Raw genomic sequence first — 17092 nt, forward strand, 5'->3', positions numbered from 1 at the left:
TTGAAAACCTGGTGAAAATCCCTGTGCTCTTTCTTTTCAGAGCCCAGCAATCGCATGGAGTGTTTGCCCTAGCTGCCAAGAAATTTTGGGTAATCCTATGCTTGGTATATTTACCTTCCAAGCGGTCTGTGATGCAGAGGGCATGCAGCAGCTGTCGTACTGCGGTGTTGTACAAACACAAGGCAGGTGTGAGCTGGCATCCCGTCTCTCGTATGTCGGGTGTAATCGCAGGAGCTGCCACATTTCCGCCAGCTGGGCCAGTCCCCAGTGTATTCTTGTGGATATTGTATTCCCGTAAATATAGATCGTCATACCACACTGAAATGCTCTCCCCATCGGGATGCTCCCCACCAGTTACCGCGGTGGATGAGCCCCTGGCTGCGCTCTGGTTTCAGATACCAGCAGGGAGAGGTTGCAAACCCTGCCCACGCTGAGGTTTCCCTGTGGGGGGCACGGGGAGCTGCACCGTAGGGCTTTGCAGACTTGAACGTCTGCAAAGGATGCAGCACAGACCGGGTTACCTTGGTTTGGAAGGGGCTGCCCATGGTCGGCACCGCGGCAGGCTCTGGTTGCTGCTGGAATTTCTGACTCTTGTGCTTTGGGGTTGGGATGTGGTCCTAAGTGGAGCACAGCCTGTACGGGGAAGTCTTTCTCGGTGGCAGTCATTCCCATGCTTGTTTTTCTCACAAGTGTGATGTACATGTATTATTGTTGGCCTCCCAAAGCAGGTTTTGCAGTCAGCCATACCGCAATTACATGTGAAAGGAGGTCTTTCAAAGAGAGCAGCGTGGAGTTTCTGCTCCCCTGGCCTGCCTGTGCTGCATCTCCTCCAGAAGACACTTCACCTCCTTTTTGGCAAATCTGTGCTCCTGTAACACAAATGAAGAAACCACCTGGAAAGCCAGTGAGTGCTCCCCGTGGGCTGAGTTGTTGTGGGCAGCTGGGGAATCATGGATCTGGTAAAGGGGTTGGTTGTGCAGACTTTGGACCAGATCAGAATCCCAAATTCCCCTGGACTGGGGAACAGGTAGGGTGCCAAAACTCAACTCTGAAAACAACCTTTCCCCCTGCGAACAGCCAGTGCTGGTGTGAGCTGAGAAAAGCCTTCAGCCCCTGAGCAGATGAGGTGAGATACGTTCCTCTTTGGGGGCAAACCTGCAAAGGAGGATAACGTGGCAGGAGCACAAGGTGTGACGAAATTGCTGGAGAAAATGGTCCCCAGGAGTCAAACTGGGAGTTCCCGCGTGCTGCAGGCATCAAAGCAGCCCCCCGAGTGCAGGTGGGAGCCTGAGCCGGCCCCCGCGCTGCGGCCAGACTCCACATGCCTCTGGTTTTCTTACTCATGCCTTAATCTTTTTATTCCCTTAGGGAAACTCATAAAAGTAATTGTAAAAGCTTTGGCAAGGCAACAGGAGGAGAGGAGAAGCACAGGGGAGATCTCTGCCCCAGCTCCCCCCTTCCTGGGGGCACCCGTGCAGGGACCTCCTGCCTGGGCTCCCCCAGCTCCCCCTCGTAGCTGTGTTGGCTGATCAGGAAACTTTCCCTGGAGAGAGTGAAGGCCATGGAAACAAAATACAAGTCCTCACCCCATCAGGGGTCCTCACCGACGGGCCTCCTGATGGACTGATGGAGAGATGCTGCTGCCGTGGCCGCATCCCCCCGACATGGCAATGCACCAATGCACCCCAGGGGCAGGCTTTGCTGCAGAACGGCTTTTTCACTTGGAGGCTGCACCATCACTTGGAAAATAAGATCGGGGCAAATACTTTTGTTATATCCCCCAGACAAGGGCGCTGAGCTGCTGGGTATGCGATACATCGGAGTGATGGGTCTCGCAGCCCTCTGCCCTCGTGGCAATGGGCAGCTAAGCCGGGGTGCTTAGCATCAGGAAATGCCTCATAGTGCAGCAGTCTTTGAAGGCAAATGTGACCCTTTGATTGGCAGCCCTAAATCTGACTGGACTTAAAATAGGAACACCAGCGCTAGCTAGCTATCTGAAATTTAAGTCTCCATAATCTTCATTTTTTTTTTTTTTTTTGGCCCTGCTTAATTCTGATTTCAACATACAGGGATTATAAATAGGCAATCTGCAAATGGAAACTGTATAAAAATGGTAAGGGGGGTGGTGGTGGTGTGCTGTGGAATAACAGCTCTGTGCTCGCCTCATCTGCTCTTTCCCTGGGCCATCAGAGATGGGATGCTGTGTTAGGTGGGCTCCCGCTTTCATCTAAAGCCATTCGTACACACTCGTATCGTAACAGGTATTTCAAGCAACGGTGCAAACAGGGGAGATTCCTGTCTCTAACCTGACTGTTGGACACCAAACACTCCTGCATGTGTACATCCCCAAATTTGCACGGTCTCCAGGCCGGAGGCCAAATACATCAGTCCCAGGGTAACGGTGAGCAGAGCCTCATGCTAAGAGCCCTCCTCTGCTTCTCTGTCGTCCCCCATTTCCAGCTGCTTACGGTATTTTTGATTGCTTACAGCAGCCAAATCACCTTCTGCATCTCTATCTCACCCCAGAGATGAGAGTTTTTCACTGGCCATTGAAATAGTCCTTTGTACCTGGATCAAGCAGCCCCACGCTGTCAGGTCTGGTCAGTCGGGACGTTGGTGGCAAAGGTTTGTTTGTTTGTTTGATTTTAATTATGCTGCTTCACTGCAAAATCCCTACCAGTTATACCAGCATAAAAGCGCTGGGTAAACGAAGCTGATTTTGCTTGTCTGATGTGTTGATTCCACTGGTGGATTTTGCTGTGGTGGGGAGTTTTGCCAGTATAGCTGCACCAGCAAGACTGGTTCAGTGCAGGTGAGAGGAGCTGGACGCGTATCAATTGATTGGCAGCCAATACACTGTACCTCCCTGCTCAGTCGCTGCTGGCTCAGTGATGGGGAGAGCGAGGGTGCTTCTTCCTAAGGCAGTATTCAGTGCTTCGTGGGTAAGGCATGGCCGATCCATGCTTGTATCTGGAAGCAGGAATGTGTGGTGGGCTTCCATCATTTGGAGCAGAGTATTCATCAGGGAACCCGTTGTATGCGCCCCTGTGGGTCCATGCTCACATGCCCATACCCCGTCCTACCTTGAGGTTGAGGGTTTCTCTTGAGAGTGCCCCAGAGCCAGATATTCCAGCACCCAAAACCTGAGCTCTCAGTAAACCCCAGGTCCTCAGGCACGCAGGGAGCCCTTGGACAGTGCTGTGCCGTGGGCTCTGGCTGTGTCCCCCATGGGGGTCTGCACGGGCTGTCTGCATGCAGGCAAGTCGTTTGGCTGATTGTTTTTGCCGCCTTGACTTGCATTCAAGCACTTGGAGAGTCATCTGCTGGGGAGCCGCCACTCGCATGCTGCTTGGGTCCGGGTCATGCACAGACTTGCAGGGGAAAACATTCCTCCCCTCCGCCTCCTTATCTCCCCCGGAGGAATGCAGTGTCTCCTTCCTTTAATGTATACGCTCCGTGCTCTGTCACTAGGAATGGGCAGGGCAAACCAACCTTTGGAAACGACTTTTTTTGAGCTGGGGAGAGGGGGATGCTAAAGAGGAGCTGATGGTTTTGAGGGTGCTGGAGAAGGCAGGGAGCACGGACATAAATAGCATTTCTATCCTTTTTCCTGAGAATGGTGGTCCTCCTGCTCTTACACCTGTGAAGTGTTCCTGCAAAAAAAAGACATGGCCCCTTCTCCACAGCAAACAAGCTGCAGAACCTCAAAGCCACTTCATCCTGCCTGTGAGCGCAGGAAACCTTCGGAAGCCCAGAATGAAACGTGCCCCGGCTTCCCACCCGTGCCAGGCTAGCTGCCTGCATGCTGCACAAGGGGCGCCCCAGGAGCTCATCCTGGCTCCTTCAGCATTCCTGGGGAGTCAGAGCACACCAAAAAAACGCCGTGGTAGGACTGATGGCAGCAGGTATGGGGCAATTTGCTGCTCACCTTACGCTCCATTTATTTTTCTTTCTGTTTTTTTCCCTCTGCTCCACACTGCAGATTTCACCACTGCTTCGGGCTGGTTCTTCTGCCTGCGGTATGGTTGGCTTTATTGTGGAAAAACATAGGATCGTGGAGAAGCAATTGTTTTGTGTACTGGCTTTACTCTCTTCGTGTTTTGCCCTCTCCTGATCTTTCTGTTTCCCAAGCAGTTTGACAGATATTTCTTATGTGGGTATGTACAAACATGCATGCACGTACACCTCTCTCTCTCTATGTATACACATGCACACAGAGAGACGCACACGTATGGATATATATGGTGGGCCAAAGAAACCGTGTTAGTTGCTGAGTTACTGCCATGTCCCTTAAGATGAGCGTGTGTTGCCTTCACATATTTATTGAGAAGGGCTTTCCACATATATTTGAAGGGGTTTTTGGAGGTGGCGGCACCGCAGGAGCGGTGAGCGCCGAGCCCCGGCAGGGCTAACCACCATGAGGGCACCTGCACCACGCGGCAGTGCGGGCAGCTGGGGGCCCGATTCGGCCACAGGTGCTTTGTGCCTCTGAGGCAGCTGGAATCTGCTGCTCCTCAGCCCTTTGCTGAGAAGAGGTGACAAGGCTGGAAAGAGTATTGTGGAAGATGTGAAAGCTCAGCTGGGACAAGGACATCTTGTGTTTGAGGAAGCAGGTGTTGTCCACCTCGCTGTGGTTCGTGTCCCAGCTGTGGAAGGACTTGGGACCTCTGGCTGAGGATGGCAGAGACACGCAAGTGCTGGAGTGAACCTGCTCTTGTTCTAAACCATACAGCTTGTGTACCTGCTCTCCTGGTTGTTCATTTTTCTCTCTGCATTTCCTCTTTGACTGATGAAAGCCACTAAAACCAGTATTTCCCATTTCAGGCAAAATCCCCAATAAACAGAGAATTCTGTCCTCCCAAGCTGGCAGCAGTCGGTCCGTTCAAGGGAGACCATGCTGCCTGCTTTGCTCCTCTGCTGTGGGCACTTTTCTGACGCCTGCCTCAATCTGCCCATCCTCTCTCAGGATCCACCCCAACCACACGAGCAGCGGTGGAGGTGCACGGTGTGGAGCAGGACCCCCTGCTCGCCATGGGACCCTGTCCAGCAGAGGACAGGTAGGTGCTACCCAAAAGCATCGCAAGACTGTTGGCCCGGCGGCCCTTGGGGTGGAGAGGTGTGCCCTGGCAGGCAGATCCCTTCCCGCTCAGACTTGCTTCCCCATCCCTAGGGTACCGCAGGCTGGCTTTCTACGTGCAGCTGGAGCAGCGCCTGCCCTGCGCTGAGGGAAGGAGAGCTGTCTGCATGCTGGGCGAGGCAGCTCTGATCTGCCTGCCAGGAGCTGGATATAGACACAGACAGCTGGATGAAAGGGGAAAGGTGTGTAAAAATCCCCCCCGAGGGGCTAGGATTAAAGCTGTGAAACCAAAAGTTTGTGGAAACACTTTAGGCTCCATCTGGGGTACCCATATTTCCCTCCAAAACCAGTGGGAGCTGAGAGATCATAGGCTCCAACTGTACTGGCGTTTCATTTTGGAGCAGCCATGTGGCTTTGAAGCACATTTCCGAGTTGTCCCCACTCTCTGTGCTCCATATCGGTTGGCGGCGCCGTTTTTGTGCACACAAACTGAGTTCATTTTGGTGGAAACTCGATCAGAAGTTCTGCTCTGAGCTTGCACCAGATGTTCTCCAACTGCGGAGGAAGCCGTGGTGGTTGAGAGCAGCAGCTGGTCCTCTGGGCAGCTGTGAGCCACATGCGTGTCCAGGGTTTTGGTCCAAGTGCCTAAATCCAGCTGGAAGTAACGTCCTTGAGCAGCGTATGTGGTAGATGTAGGAGCCTCAAACCCAGCTCCTTTAGCCAACTGATCTCCATTATCACACAGTTATTTGCTGACGCAGACACTGCCCTTGAGTTTATGTGACCTTCAGCCCTCGGTGAGTAGTGGTCTCAAGTGGGTGTTGAAGTTTAGCTCTCTGGGAACCACAGGTCACCACGCTTGTGTCCCACGTGTACACCCGCAGCATGGCCTGCACTCAAGTGTTTGCAGGCTCTGCCCTGCCAGGGCGAGGGCTGAGTATTCCCCCTTTGCAGCAGGGTCAGCGTGGGCCATCAGGAAGAACATAGGCTTCTTTTTTATACATTGGATGTTTCTGGGAATGGCCAGAATGGTTTTCTTCTTCCATGTCTGTTTGCTGAGACCTCCATCAAGACCCAGGTTTCCCTGGGATTGCTGTGGTCTAGAAAGTAACTGCGGCCATCCTGGGATTCCTTGGGAAGGTTTCTGCCACCCTCTCCTGTTGGAAAAGCTTCTCCCCGGGAGAAGATCGGGGTAGCGGAGGCGAAGGGCTTGTGTGTTGGAATGTTTTGGTGGCAGGGGAGGTGCGCCAGCCCACCTCGCTGCCGGCAGTACCGCTGGCTGGTGTGCTGCATGCTGGCGGTGCTGGGGCTGGGCTGAGCAACCTGAGCGAGAGCTGCACTGTGCCAGGGACCACCCCCGGGACCACCCCTGTGCTCGCCGCCCTTGGGCTCTGACCCGGGCTTGGCAGCGTACTCAGCCGGTGGGTGCTCGGAGCAGTGCTGGGTTCCCTGCAGCTGTCAGAGGAACAGCTGGAACGGACAAGGGCTCTTCTCAGCTTTAATGCCAAGGCTTCCGCACTCCTCGCTGAGCTGCCGGTATCGCCAGAATCACCCGGTGCCCCAATCCATCCCTAGCGCCTGGAGCGACCAGGCACCGCCGCCAGCTGGAAGGGGCAGAGATGCTGGGCAGAGCCTGCTGCTCTGGTATGGGCATTGCCTCCCAGCCTGGTGGAAAGGGCCAGGGCTGTAAAAAATCCCTTCTGAAAGAAACAGAGGGTCACTCCACTAAAACAAGGCATCTCCCAGCCACAAATTAACCTTCCCAAGCGCAGCTTTGTGCTTGCATGTTGCCTTTAGGTCAGCTGTGGGAGGACAGGCAATGCCAGACCTGGCGGGGGACATGCCCTTCGTCCGGCAGGGTGAGCTCGGGCAGGGCTGGTGCTGTGCACCACGTCAGCCGGGCAGGCTGGGTCAGGTAGCAAGACCTGGGCTGGCCGTACCGTTGCCCGCACAGGGCAGGATGGTCGGAGGGCACGGGTCTGGCGGGATGTGCGGATCGGACAAGGCTGGGCGCTGCGGGAAGGCTGCGCCAGGCACTGCCCGCGCGGTGGGGAAGGCTCCAGCAGTAGCAAGTGTATGTTTGGACGGAGGGACTGGGAAAAGGCAAGTGATAGAGTTGGGAAGAGGGTAGAGAAGTGATTCATATGGTGGCTGGAGAGGTGCTTTTCAAGTTCTGCCTCATCTCTTTAATCTGTACAATCCCTGGCATCTTGCTAGGGCTTTTCATCTAGAGATCTCTGAGATGAATACAATCATCACCCCCAAGTAGGAGACTGGAAAAATTCAGGTGCAAAGCAGCTGGAGGTGAGAGCTGGGCTTAGAACAAGCTCAGCTGTCTGGTGGGGCTGTGCTTAGCTGCTGCAGCTGCGGCTGCTCGGAAAAACCATGGGGCAGCTGATACCAAGTCCAAAGCCGTGGCTGAGACAAGCTGTACCAAGGCTCAGGGCGTTCCTCTGGGGTTTTGGGTCTGTGTTGGAAAGTGCTCTCAGCTCCTGGGTTCTTATGGATGAGGGAGGACAAAGCCTTGGGCTGCCACAGAGATCTTCTAATAGGTGTGTGTTCCTGAGTGCAATGCCGAACTATGGGAATCGCCAGGAGGCATCGGTCTCCTTTTCCCCAGAGGATTTTGACAACGCATCTGGTTTGGAGAACCTGTCTGTCCAGGTATTGCTTTCGTTGTGTTCAATGGTCTGGACGGTTCTCCTATCACACCTATCAAAATAATATCTCAGCACTTTTCAGGAGTGCATGAAGTGGTGTGATCGCTATCCCAGGTGGATTGCTTGTTCTCACAGCCTCTCCAGTGGGAAGGTGCATACCTTAAAGTGCTTGCCTTTGTACTTTAATACTCATGTAGGCTAACTAGGGTAGGGCAGGGGACAGAGAGGTTTGAGGTTATGTGGTTGCTCCTGAGCGGTTCTTCCCACAGCTCCAGAGGGACCCAGGAAGTCCCAACTCCTGCACAGGGATGCTCTGTCCTTGCTGTGGGAGCTCCTCCATCCCAAGGAGTTCAGCCATGGCTCTCCTGCCTCACTTCACCATCCTGCCTAACATCTGCTCTTCTGAATTCTGTGGAAATGCTTATTTCTTTCTCCCTTCTCAGTCACAGGGAGTAGAAAGAAACACCCTGAGCTGTGAGAGATGGTGTGACTGCGGGGGGAGGTTGCTGGGGGGAAGTAAGCAATTTGCTAGGCTCAGTTTTGCACATGGCTTGTGCTGCAGAAGGTTACCTGCTCCCTGGCATGATCCATACTCCATCCACTGGCTAGCTGGGACAAAAAGGAGTGGCCTTCCAGAGCCGCTCTGGGGTTTCTCCTCACCTTGCAGTTCTGTGTCTGTGTAGGGCTCGCTTCTGGCTTTACAGTTTCTCCGCTGAGAAATATTTTTAGTGTAGCAGCCTGGAGTGAAGGGTGCAGGAAGGTGCTTCCAGCAGGGTTGGCTCCCTTCAGCAGCCACCAACAATGATGCTCATGGCCCACAACGGTCTGACCTCCACCTCTCTATGGGATGCATCTCCTGGTGAGCGCTGGGGGCTTTGAAAAGTACCAGCATCTCAGCTAGAGGTGGGAGAACTGTGGTGTGATGTCCCAGGGGTCAGCAGTGCTGGGGCTGTGGCAGATGGCTCCTGAGGGGCTAGCCGGGTCCCTGGGCAATCCTGTAAGGGTGCTGGGCTGCGAGGGTGAGCGCAGCCTGTGTGGGAAGGCGAGGCGAATGCCACGCTAGGACTGTGGAAATGCCTGTGTGTTTTATGTAAAGCCTTATTTCACACAGCTGACTAAGTCCTGTGCTTTAAATACACAGAGTGTGCCAGCAGTACACCGGAGCTGCCAGAAACGTCCGTATCAATAGAGGATAAAAGTAAGGAGGTGAGCGCTTCATCAGGTGGCTGTGAAAGGCAGTAAACTGGCTCCTTACAGCACAGGACAGCATTTCTGATGGGGTAGCAAGACCGGCCACGGGGTTTCTCCTCTCCGCCAAGAAATTTGCTGCGGAGCTATCTGGGCCTGCTGCACAGAGGGAGTTTCAGGGCTGCGGGTTTAAAACCAGGTCGCATCCTCACGCCAGTGTGAGTGAAAGTCATTCTGCAGCAGAGTGCTGCTGCGCGGGTGTGCTGACCGGGTGCTGGGCAGGGGCAGACGGAGAGGGGAGAGGATTTTAGGAAGCTCCTAGTGAAGGAAGGGGTAGCTTGGCAGTGGTTTCTCCATCCTTTCTCTAACCCCAGCCAAGCTGTTCCCTGCCGAGCGGCTTGTCCGCAGCCACAAAGCTTCTGCCCTGCCGTTTCCCCTGGCCTCCTTGGGAAGGAGACCCTGGAAAGGAGGCACCATTCCCAACCCTCCTGAAAAGCGTTTACTGTTTGACAGAACCAAAGGGACGGTTCTCCAGCCCCAAAGAAGAGCCCCTTTGAGTCATTTCTAGAGGACCAGCTCTCTCTGTAGCAGCAGATGTGGGATCGACTGAAGAAGTCCCTTTGCTTGGTGGTTCCAGCCGCAGGAAACTGGTGAAAACGCTCCAATGTGCTTTTTAACTCCAAACGTGCAGTAGGATTTTTAACACCTAATGCAGGGACCGTAGGAGAGTCTCAGAAGCAGAGCAAGTTCCCAGGCTCTGGTGGGTCTGTGGTGATGCCTTGGGCAGCGAGCCACATCCTCCCCAGGGCTGTGAGTTATAAATGAAACATCTCAGCAGCGCGGAATGGATCCAGGGCTGGCTTCAGCTTCTGCTGCGTTATTCATGAGTATGTGAAAGCTCTGAAAAATGTGACAGACTTTGGGTTAGGTTCTCAACACAACGTTACTTCTCATGAGATGAAATATGAGCGTGTCCCTGTTAAGACAGGAATGTATACACTGGGAGCTGAGATAATGGCATATATAAAGGGAAAGTGAAGTCTTTGGTGTTGTGCTGTCGATGGGTTTGTTTTCATTTCCCTCCCAAGAGAAGTACTTGGCTATCGAGGTACAAGCACTGGCAGCCACAGCAGTGTGGTGCAAATCAGTCTGAAAATGTTTTGCCCCAGAATTGCTTTTGGAGGGGGTTTTGCAAGGTGGCTTGCTTGTGGGTGCAGATGATCAGGAGCCCCTCCACAGCTCCTGGAGAGGTGACGCCGGCAGCCCGGAGTCTCCTCTTTGCCACAGTGAGCCCTCAACAAAGCAGTCAGCTGAAAATTTGGCTCGCGTTCCCTTTTTAAGCAGCGTGTTCAGCCCTCTTGGGTAGCGATCTGCAGGGGCTCAACATCACTCCTAAATCCCAAAAGCATTTTGAGCTGGTTACTGCAGGTGACTGTGGGACCATATGGGCAGAAAGAGGTTGCTCCAATGCCCTGGGGTGGGAGGAGGAGTAAGGGAAAAGCCAGGGATGCTCAGAGGCCCCAAGGTATGTGTGTGTCTGGGAGAGGACAGCATGGCAGGGCCACAAGTTTTCTTGCATACTCATGAGCCTCTGTGCTTTCCGAATGGGAAAGGATTTAGTCCTGTTTGCTGAGAAATAAGTTTTCCTGTTGGTTTCCATGAGAGCTGGTCTAGGAGTGCATTTAATATAAAGGGAGATGCTACACACGTGGGTATTTCGTCCACCTGGGCTTACGTTATTATATACATCTGTAGTTGCTTTGTGTTAAAGGCATATGGGGGTCCTGAGCCTCAGGTCCAGCCTTCCCCACATCCCCGTGTACATAGCAACTGGCCTCTGCTTTTTAATGCTCTGCCCACCAGTACACATCTGGAAGAGCACTTTGGCAGGGGACAAAGGCCAGACTGGCACCAGGCTGTCCCAGCCCGGCGTGCGCTGGGTGAGATGCGATGCATCTTGCAACCGCTTCTAGCAAACAGGTCTGTCTGGCCATGCCCATGCCGAGGAATCTGGTCTGGGCGCTCGTCTTGGCCGTTTCCAGTCTGCATATGAGGCGAAGACCTGAGTGTGCAGCATCCCAGCCATCTGTGCCTCCAGACCCCCGGTGCCTTGGGCACACAGTCCCAGGTGGGAGCAGTGGTGCAGCCTTGAAGGTGCCTCTTCTGGGTGCTGGGGGACTGAGCCCTGGGCTGTGCTGTGGCACACAAGAGGCACAGCTGCTGGCGCCTGCTGCAGAGGTGAAAATAGCATTTGTACGGATCCTGCTGCTGTGTCCAGAGCATGTGTGACGGTGCAGCTTCAAACACCAATTTATGAGGGCAGTGCTATTTACTCCGCAGCAGCCAGCTGGCTGGGGGGAGCTGCTCTATGCCTCCTTTTTCTTGGGGAGAAGATGGTAGTAGCTGGCAATGCGTTTTGGGGTTTGGAGAAAAAGGTGGAGAGGTGCCTATGTTGAAAAGCAACATATTATCGCTCTTGTACATTCCTGGTTTTGGTAAAACCAGGTGGGTTTGAAGTAAATACAGAGTTCCTTTGTCAAACACAAGTAATAGCTGAAACTTGTGTGTATGAAGTGCTATGAGCAATCTTCTGCCTTTCTGGAGAAGTGTTTTCTTTACTGAAAACTAGTAATTTACAATGGGTTCCTGCAGCATTAGTTGGAAATGTGACGGGGAGATCATATGAAAGGTCACCATCGGTTTGAAATGAAGGCAATGAAAAATGAGCATCTTGTACTAAAACTGTTCCTGGAGATTCTTGGCAAAGTATTGCAGTCTTGATTTTCTATTTTAAAAACTCTCTCACCAGCTGCCATATGACCCTTCCCTCCACACCCACAACCGAAAAAAACCTACTGATTAGAAACAGGAAATAATAAAACTCGCTAACCACAAAGCATTTTCAAATGCACAAAGTAAACAAGCAGAGATGGTAAGAAATATGTGTTTCCCACTGATCTCTTTTCAGCATGGTAACCCTAGCTGATCATGAGTCACTGGGGATTTACAGCTTTCAGGGGGAAAGTATGTTTTTGAGCTGATGCTGTGGAACCATAGTAAAATATTTTAATCACAGCCTCTCCTAGCGTAGCAATAAAGCAACCACAAGCGCCATGAGATGCATTACTGACACCACCTAGAAGTAAAAGAAAGCTTCAGGCCACCCTTGGGGAGGGAGCTGCCCCCCTTGCCTGCCCCACGGGTCTGCGGACCCCCGCACCGGGCAGCAACGGGTCCCCGGCGGGTGCAGCCGTGGGGCTCTGGTTCGATGGGGGCTTTACCTAAGCTCAGCAACATGCTTGGTAATAAACCGGGGAGGTCTTTAACATCTTTCCTCTGCCTAAATTCTGTGGTTTGCTTCGCCTGATTGTTTTCTCTGCCCTGAGTATTCTGTGCGCTTTGCTGTTTGCTGCATGGTTGCGGTAGGGTGATTTGGGTGCATTTGCTGCATTGATGGTCACTCCGCAGGTTCCCATCAGGAAAGGTGGAAGTCCTCGTTCCTTGTTTTCAAGCAGAGGGTGGAAAGTGATACTGCCGTAAAATCTGTACAGATCTGTGCTTTTACCTGCCTTCAGACCCCACGGCTGAAGAAACCTGCCTTTCCTCTGCGCAGCCATGTGTAGGCCAGTTGTTTCTCCTACCACCCTTACGCCACCACTCCTAATGGCTTTTCAAGAGGGCTGGATAAAAGGGAGAGCTTTACAGAAAAATATGCTAAACCCAGAGGTGATGCTTTTCACTCCTTCGGCATCAAATAGATCTCGCTGCATAATGAGCCCCTCTGAACTGCAGGTCCATTAATTAGTATGCACAGTGTTTGTTTAAGGCTCCTTGCTCTTTTATTTTAACTGTGAGGAACTTTTAACTGCCTTTGAGATGAAAAACGGGACCAAATGTTGCCAACAAGCTAAGCAGATTTGTCCCGGTCTCCTTGGTTCAATTTAAAGGGGATTTTACCTCCTGCCCTTTAGATTATCCCTGTGATTCCCTTACAAGTAAAAGCTGAAGCGTTGATCCAGGCTGATAGACCCAACTCCTGATTTCTTTCGTAACATTTTAAGCGCTGCTGTGATCCAGGTGATTCTGTCTGCGTGTGTGTGTGTGCTACTGCTTCTACAAAGCATCAGGGGCAAAACCCAAACCATCTCTCTCAATTGGATCCAGGAAAACCCACTGGTGAAAGGAGAAAACAAAAGCAGATCCCCAGATAAACAGCAGATCTGTTTATTCAGAGCAGATAGGACAAGGCTGAGAGAAATATCAATCATTATATTTCAAAAGTTTATTTAGAACTTTCAGTTACAGAAACAAAACCATAACCCCTAAATATAACTATATGTAACATATATATATATATTTATACACACATATAGCTCCCTAGTTCAACAGTAATGTCAGGGCATCCTGGTGGCTGGGAACAGCACACCCCAGAGGGAACAATCCAGAGAGCATTTCTAAACAGCCTAAAAGAAGTCCAAGTCTCTCCCATTTGCTTTTTTTTTTTTTTTTTTTTTCCTCATCTCTGCAGCATATTTACAGGAATCAGAACCGGAATCTCATACAGCTGCACAAGGATAATAATCAAAATAAAAAGTAGAAGAGATCGGGCCTTTACCCCTTTATCCAACAAAGTGATCTCCGTGGCGTGTGTGAGAGCCGAGAGGTAAGCTTGGTGCCAGGGGGGGTGGTTGCTTGTTGTCTTGTATTTTTATTAATAGGAAGTTAATTATGTTAAGTATGTAAGACAAGAAAGCTGTATAATTAATATACACTAAAGAGCACGAGAGGATACTATACAATAATTTAGATGTATTAAATAAATAAAAAATAATAGCAGCCTTCTACAATGCAGGCTACACATAGGTTTACTTCGGCTTGAAGTACCCTGGTCTTTAGTACACCTACAGGAACAGACTTGCTCCAAAAGTGTTTTAAAGAAACATATCTATAAGATACATACGTGCGAGTGTCTAAGGTTAGGATAAGCATTTTAAAACACACTTTACCACGGTCTCCACATATCTAATGACCCCATTCTAGGGTTGTTATGGGAAAAATTTGGCTGCAGGACCTGTCTGGGTGGTACAGCATCAACCTGGCTGAAACCTGACAGCGATGGCAGCTGGAAGGAGTTTTTCAAAGCCTGCTTGTTCTCGGCAGGGTAGAAGCGCTCTTGTGATGGGGTTGTGCCCCGAGTGCTCCCTTTAGGGCTCAGGGGGCTTTTTGGTGTCAAGACAGGCTGCTGAGAAGGGCTGGAGGACCTGAGTGTTGCTTTGCAGGTGTCTTCGCCAGACCTGGGCAAGGATTTCAGCAGGTGGTTTAGCAGCCGTGCCCCGAGGGTCTTGTCCACCCACTCGCAGGTGAGGAGGAGGTTGTGCACCTCGTGCATGCACTGGATGTACCCGGTGCTGTACCTCTGCTGCGCTTCCAGGCCCACTTTGGAGTCAGCTGCGTTGGGGAGGAGACAAAGGGGAGCTGGTGAGCGGGTACAAGCTGCGTGGTGGGTCCTGCTTAAAAGCATTGATCAGGTTTCCCTTCGCCCACAAGCTCCCTGGAGGCTCGTTGAAGCCCACCGGGCTTTATTACGAGGTGAATCATTCGCAGGGCACAGGGGGAAGGTGAGGCAGGGTGTGAGCCACCCAGGCAGGCAGCCCCCACGTCCTGCTGCCCACTGCCAAGGGCAAAACTAGACCAAAAAGCAGCTCTGGAAGGAAAAATAACCTTCCGTGGGTTAACCTGTGCCCAGCTCCATCTCCCCATCTAGTGGAGAAAGCCAAACGGAGCCGCAGCCCGGGCCCCAGCAGGTTTGAAAGATGCTTTTTGTGGAGCGGGCAAGGGATGAGCGCTGCTGGCACCCCTGGCAGGGTGGGCGCAGCGGGCACTCACCCATCAGCTTGCTGCTCTGGATGTTCTGCAGGTGCTTCACCGTCATCTCCAGGATGTCTGCTTTCTCCAGTTTAGACTGCTGAGGAGGAAAGAACGTGGCAGTTAGAGGCAACAAAGGGTTTGTACCATGTCTGGTTCTCAAAAGAAAAGACACCCCCCTCAAAAAAACCCCAAACCAACCAACCCAATCCTCCACCAACAAAGGGACAAAAAGCAGCAAAAAAATGAGCACTTACATCCAGGTGAAAAGCACCCACCACTGTCTCCTTCAGCTGGTCCAAGCAGTTATTAATCCTTTCCCTTCGCTTCCGCTCAATGAGGGGTTTCCTTAACTGGCAGGGAAAAGAAAAGGGGGGAAACTTGCAGCTGATATTTTTTTCTTCCACCCTGCTGCAGTTCAGCGAGGGCAGAGCCCCGTCCCCGGCATGAAGCCAGCGTGGGGTGAGGCGATGCTGGGCCGGGACAAGGTCTGGATGGAGACTGCACCACCCCCAGCTCTGGTCATGGCCTGTCCCTCAGCTGGGAGCAGCTCCCACTTCTCCCACTTCCATTCGTTTTAAGCAGAGTTTACCCGAACAAAACAGAGAGAAGATTTTCTAAAGCTGAGAAAGGAAGCAGCAAAACCACCCACGCGGGTTAAATTCAGAGAAAGCACCTTTATAATAAAAAGAAAACAAAAATTGTCCCCTTTCTGTTTCCTAGAAGCAGTGCCTGTAGCCGCGGCACTCATCATGCCCGGTGCTGGCATCCCTGCGGATGCTGCTGCAGCGGCGTGGAGGGGACCTACCTTCCTCTCCTCCTTGGTGCTGGCGAGCTTGTGGGTGCCACCGGCGGTGGTGGTGGCGGTCATTCTAATCCAGCCTGGCCACGCCGGGAGGACGGGATGGGAAGGAGGCACTTGGGCGGTGGGTCTCTCCCTTTCCCGATGGGCTCTTTGCTGCCGTGCGGCTCCTCTGCTGTATTTATAACCCAGAATTAGCATGTGAAAGGGGACTTGCCTTGGCGGGACTTCTTTTCCCACACGAGGGGTCGAGCCCGGAGGTTTGTGGCCATCAATCAAAGCTGACAGGTCACTGCTTCTTTTCAATGACCACGCCGGCCCCCCCAAATGGCGACAGATGTCCAGCCTCCGACGCCGGGCTTTGGAGGGATCTTTTGTTAGGAAAGAAGGGAAGGAAAATGGGCGCGCTCTGAGCAGCTTGCATGGCTCCTCGCTCAATTTGCACAGATTCCCAGGGAGGCAAACAATAGCCGAGGAGCGGTTGAGTTACACCTGGGAAAATGCCTTCTGCCCATCTTTTCCCCTTCTATCTCCTGGAAGCGATGCCTATTTCTACCTGCTAACCTCAGCCCTCGTCATTTCACATCTTTGAAGCAGCCTCTTCATTTCATAATAGAGTGCTCGAGCTAGGAGTTCCTGCTCCCAGGAATTATTATTACAAGGTAATGATCGATTAAAAACTGTTGACAGCAGACACCAGTAGGAAGGTTGTTTCCATCACAGAAATCCTCTAGGGAAATCATGGGAGCTTTATTTATCTCTTGGGAACTTGAGTTCTCTGTTGCACACGGACGGATATAGGAAATACAAAATTTTTTCAGTTTGTGGCTGCTGCGTGGATTTTAGTATTAAACTTGCAGGCTGCTGCAGATGCAAATGAATGTGGAGGAGAGTCAGTTCTGTGGGATTTTGACTACTTTAATTTCCCCCCCTCCCCATGCTGCAGGGAGGCCGGGTGGCTTTGGGGGGAAGGGTGTTCTGTTCGCTCCTCTGAAATGCTAGTGCAGAAGCAGATGGGCCTTTGGAGCAGACTTGGCACAGGATGAGCCTGCACTTTTATGCTTCCTCACTCCTGCCTGGTTTGGGGGAGGGGGGGGCGGGGGGGGGGGGGGGAGGAGTATGAAGGAGTTTTTCGTGACCCTGCTTTTGCTTTCTGACCGTTGCTTTGCTAATGAGCAGGATTTGGCAGCGTCCTGTCGAGTCCCGCAGGTGAAGCCCTTTGGGTTGGTGTCGAATGTGTCACCTTATTGAAATGGAGAGGAAGCGGCCACAGCGGTGCTGAAGGGCTGCAAGCCAGCCCAACCCGTTGGTGGGATGCCCCGTCGGTGGGACACGCCATTGGTGGGACACGCCGTCGGTGGGATTGACCCGTCAGTGGGATGCCCTGTTGGTGGGATGCCCCATCGGTGGGGTTGACCTGTTGGTGGGATTGACCCATCAGTGGGATGCCCCATCGGTGGGGTTGACCCGTTGGTGGGATGCCCCATCGGTGGGGTTGAC

At 52.4% G+C, this 17092-nt stretch overlaps 1 protein-coding gene across 1 annotated transcript in view; it reads right to left on the minus strand.

Annotated features, from left to right (window-relative positions):
• Positions 1–17079, minus strand: part of LOC308072510 (transcription factor HES-4-like) — a 33457-nt gene extending 16378 nt beyond the window's left edge. Inside the window, exons 1-5 of the mRNA XM_080409504.1 lie at positions 17060–17079; positions 15599–17009; positions 15048–15143; positions 14812–14890; positions 1–14373 (exon numbers count right to left, since the gene is read on the minus strand). The exon at positions 1–14373 is cut by the window's left edge and continues 16378 nt beyond it. Of these exons, the coding sequence (XP_080265630.1) occupies positions 13928–14373; positions 14812–14890; positions 15048–15143; positions 15599–15793 (816 nt within the window). The 5' untranslated portion in view covers positions 15794–17009; positions 17060–17079 and the 3' untranslated portion in view covers positions 1–13927. The remainder of the gene's footprint in view (positions 14374–14811; positions 14891–15047; positions 15144–15598; positions 17010–17059) is intronic.
• Between the last annotated feature and the right edge of the window lie 13 nt (positions 17080–17092).

This window comes from Falco punctatus (assembly GCF_963210335.1).
Source record: "Falco punctatus genome assembly, chromosome: 13".
Classification (NCBI taxonomy): Eukaryota; Metazoa; Chordata; class Aves; order Falconiformes; family Falconidae; genus Falco; species Falco punctatus.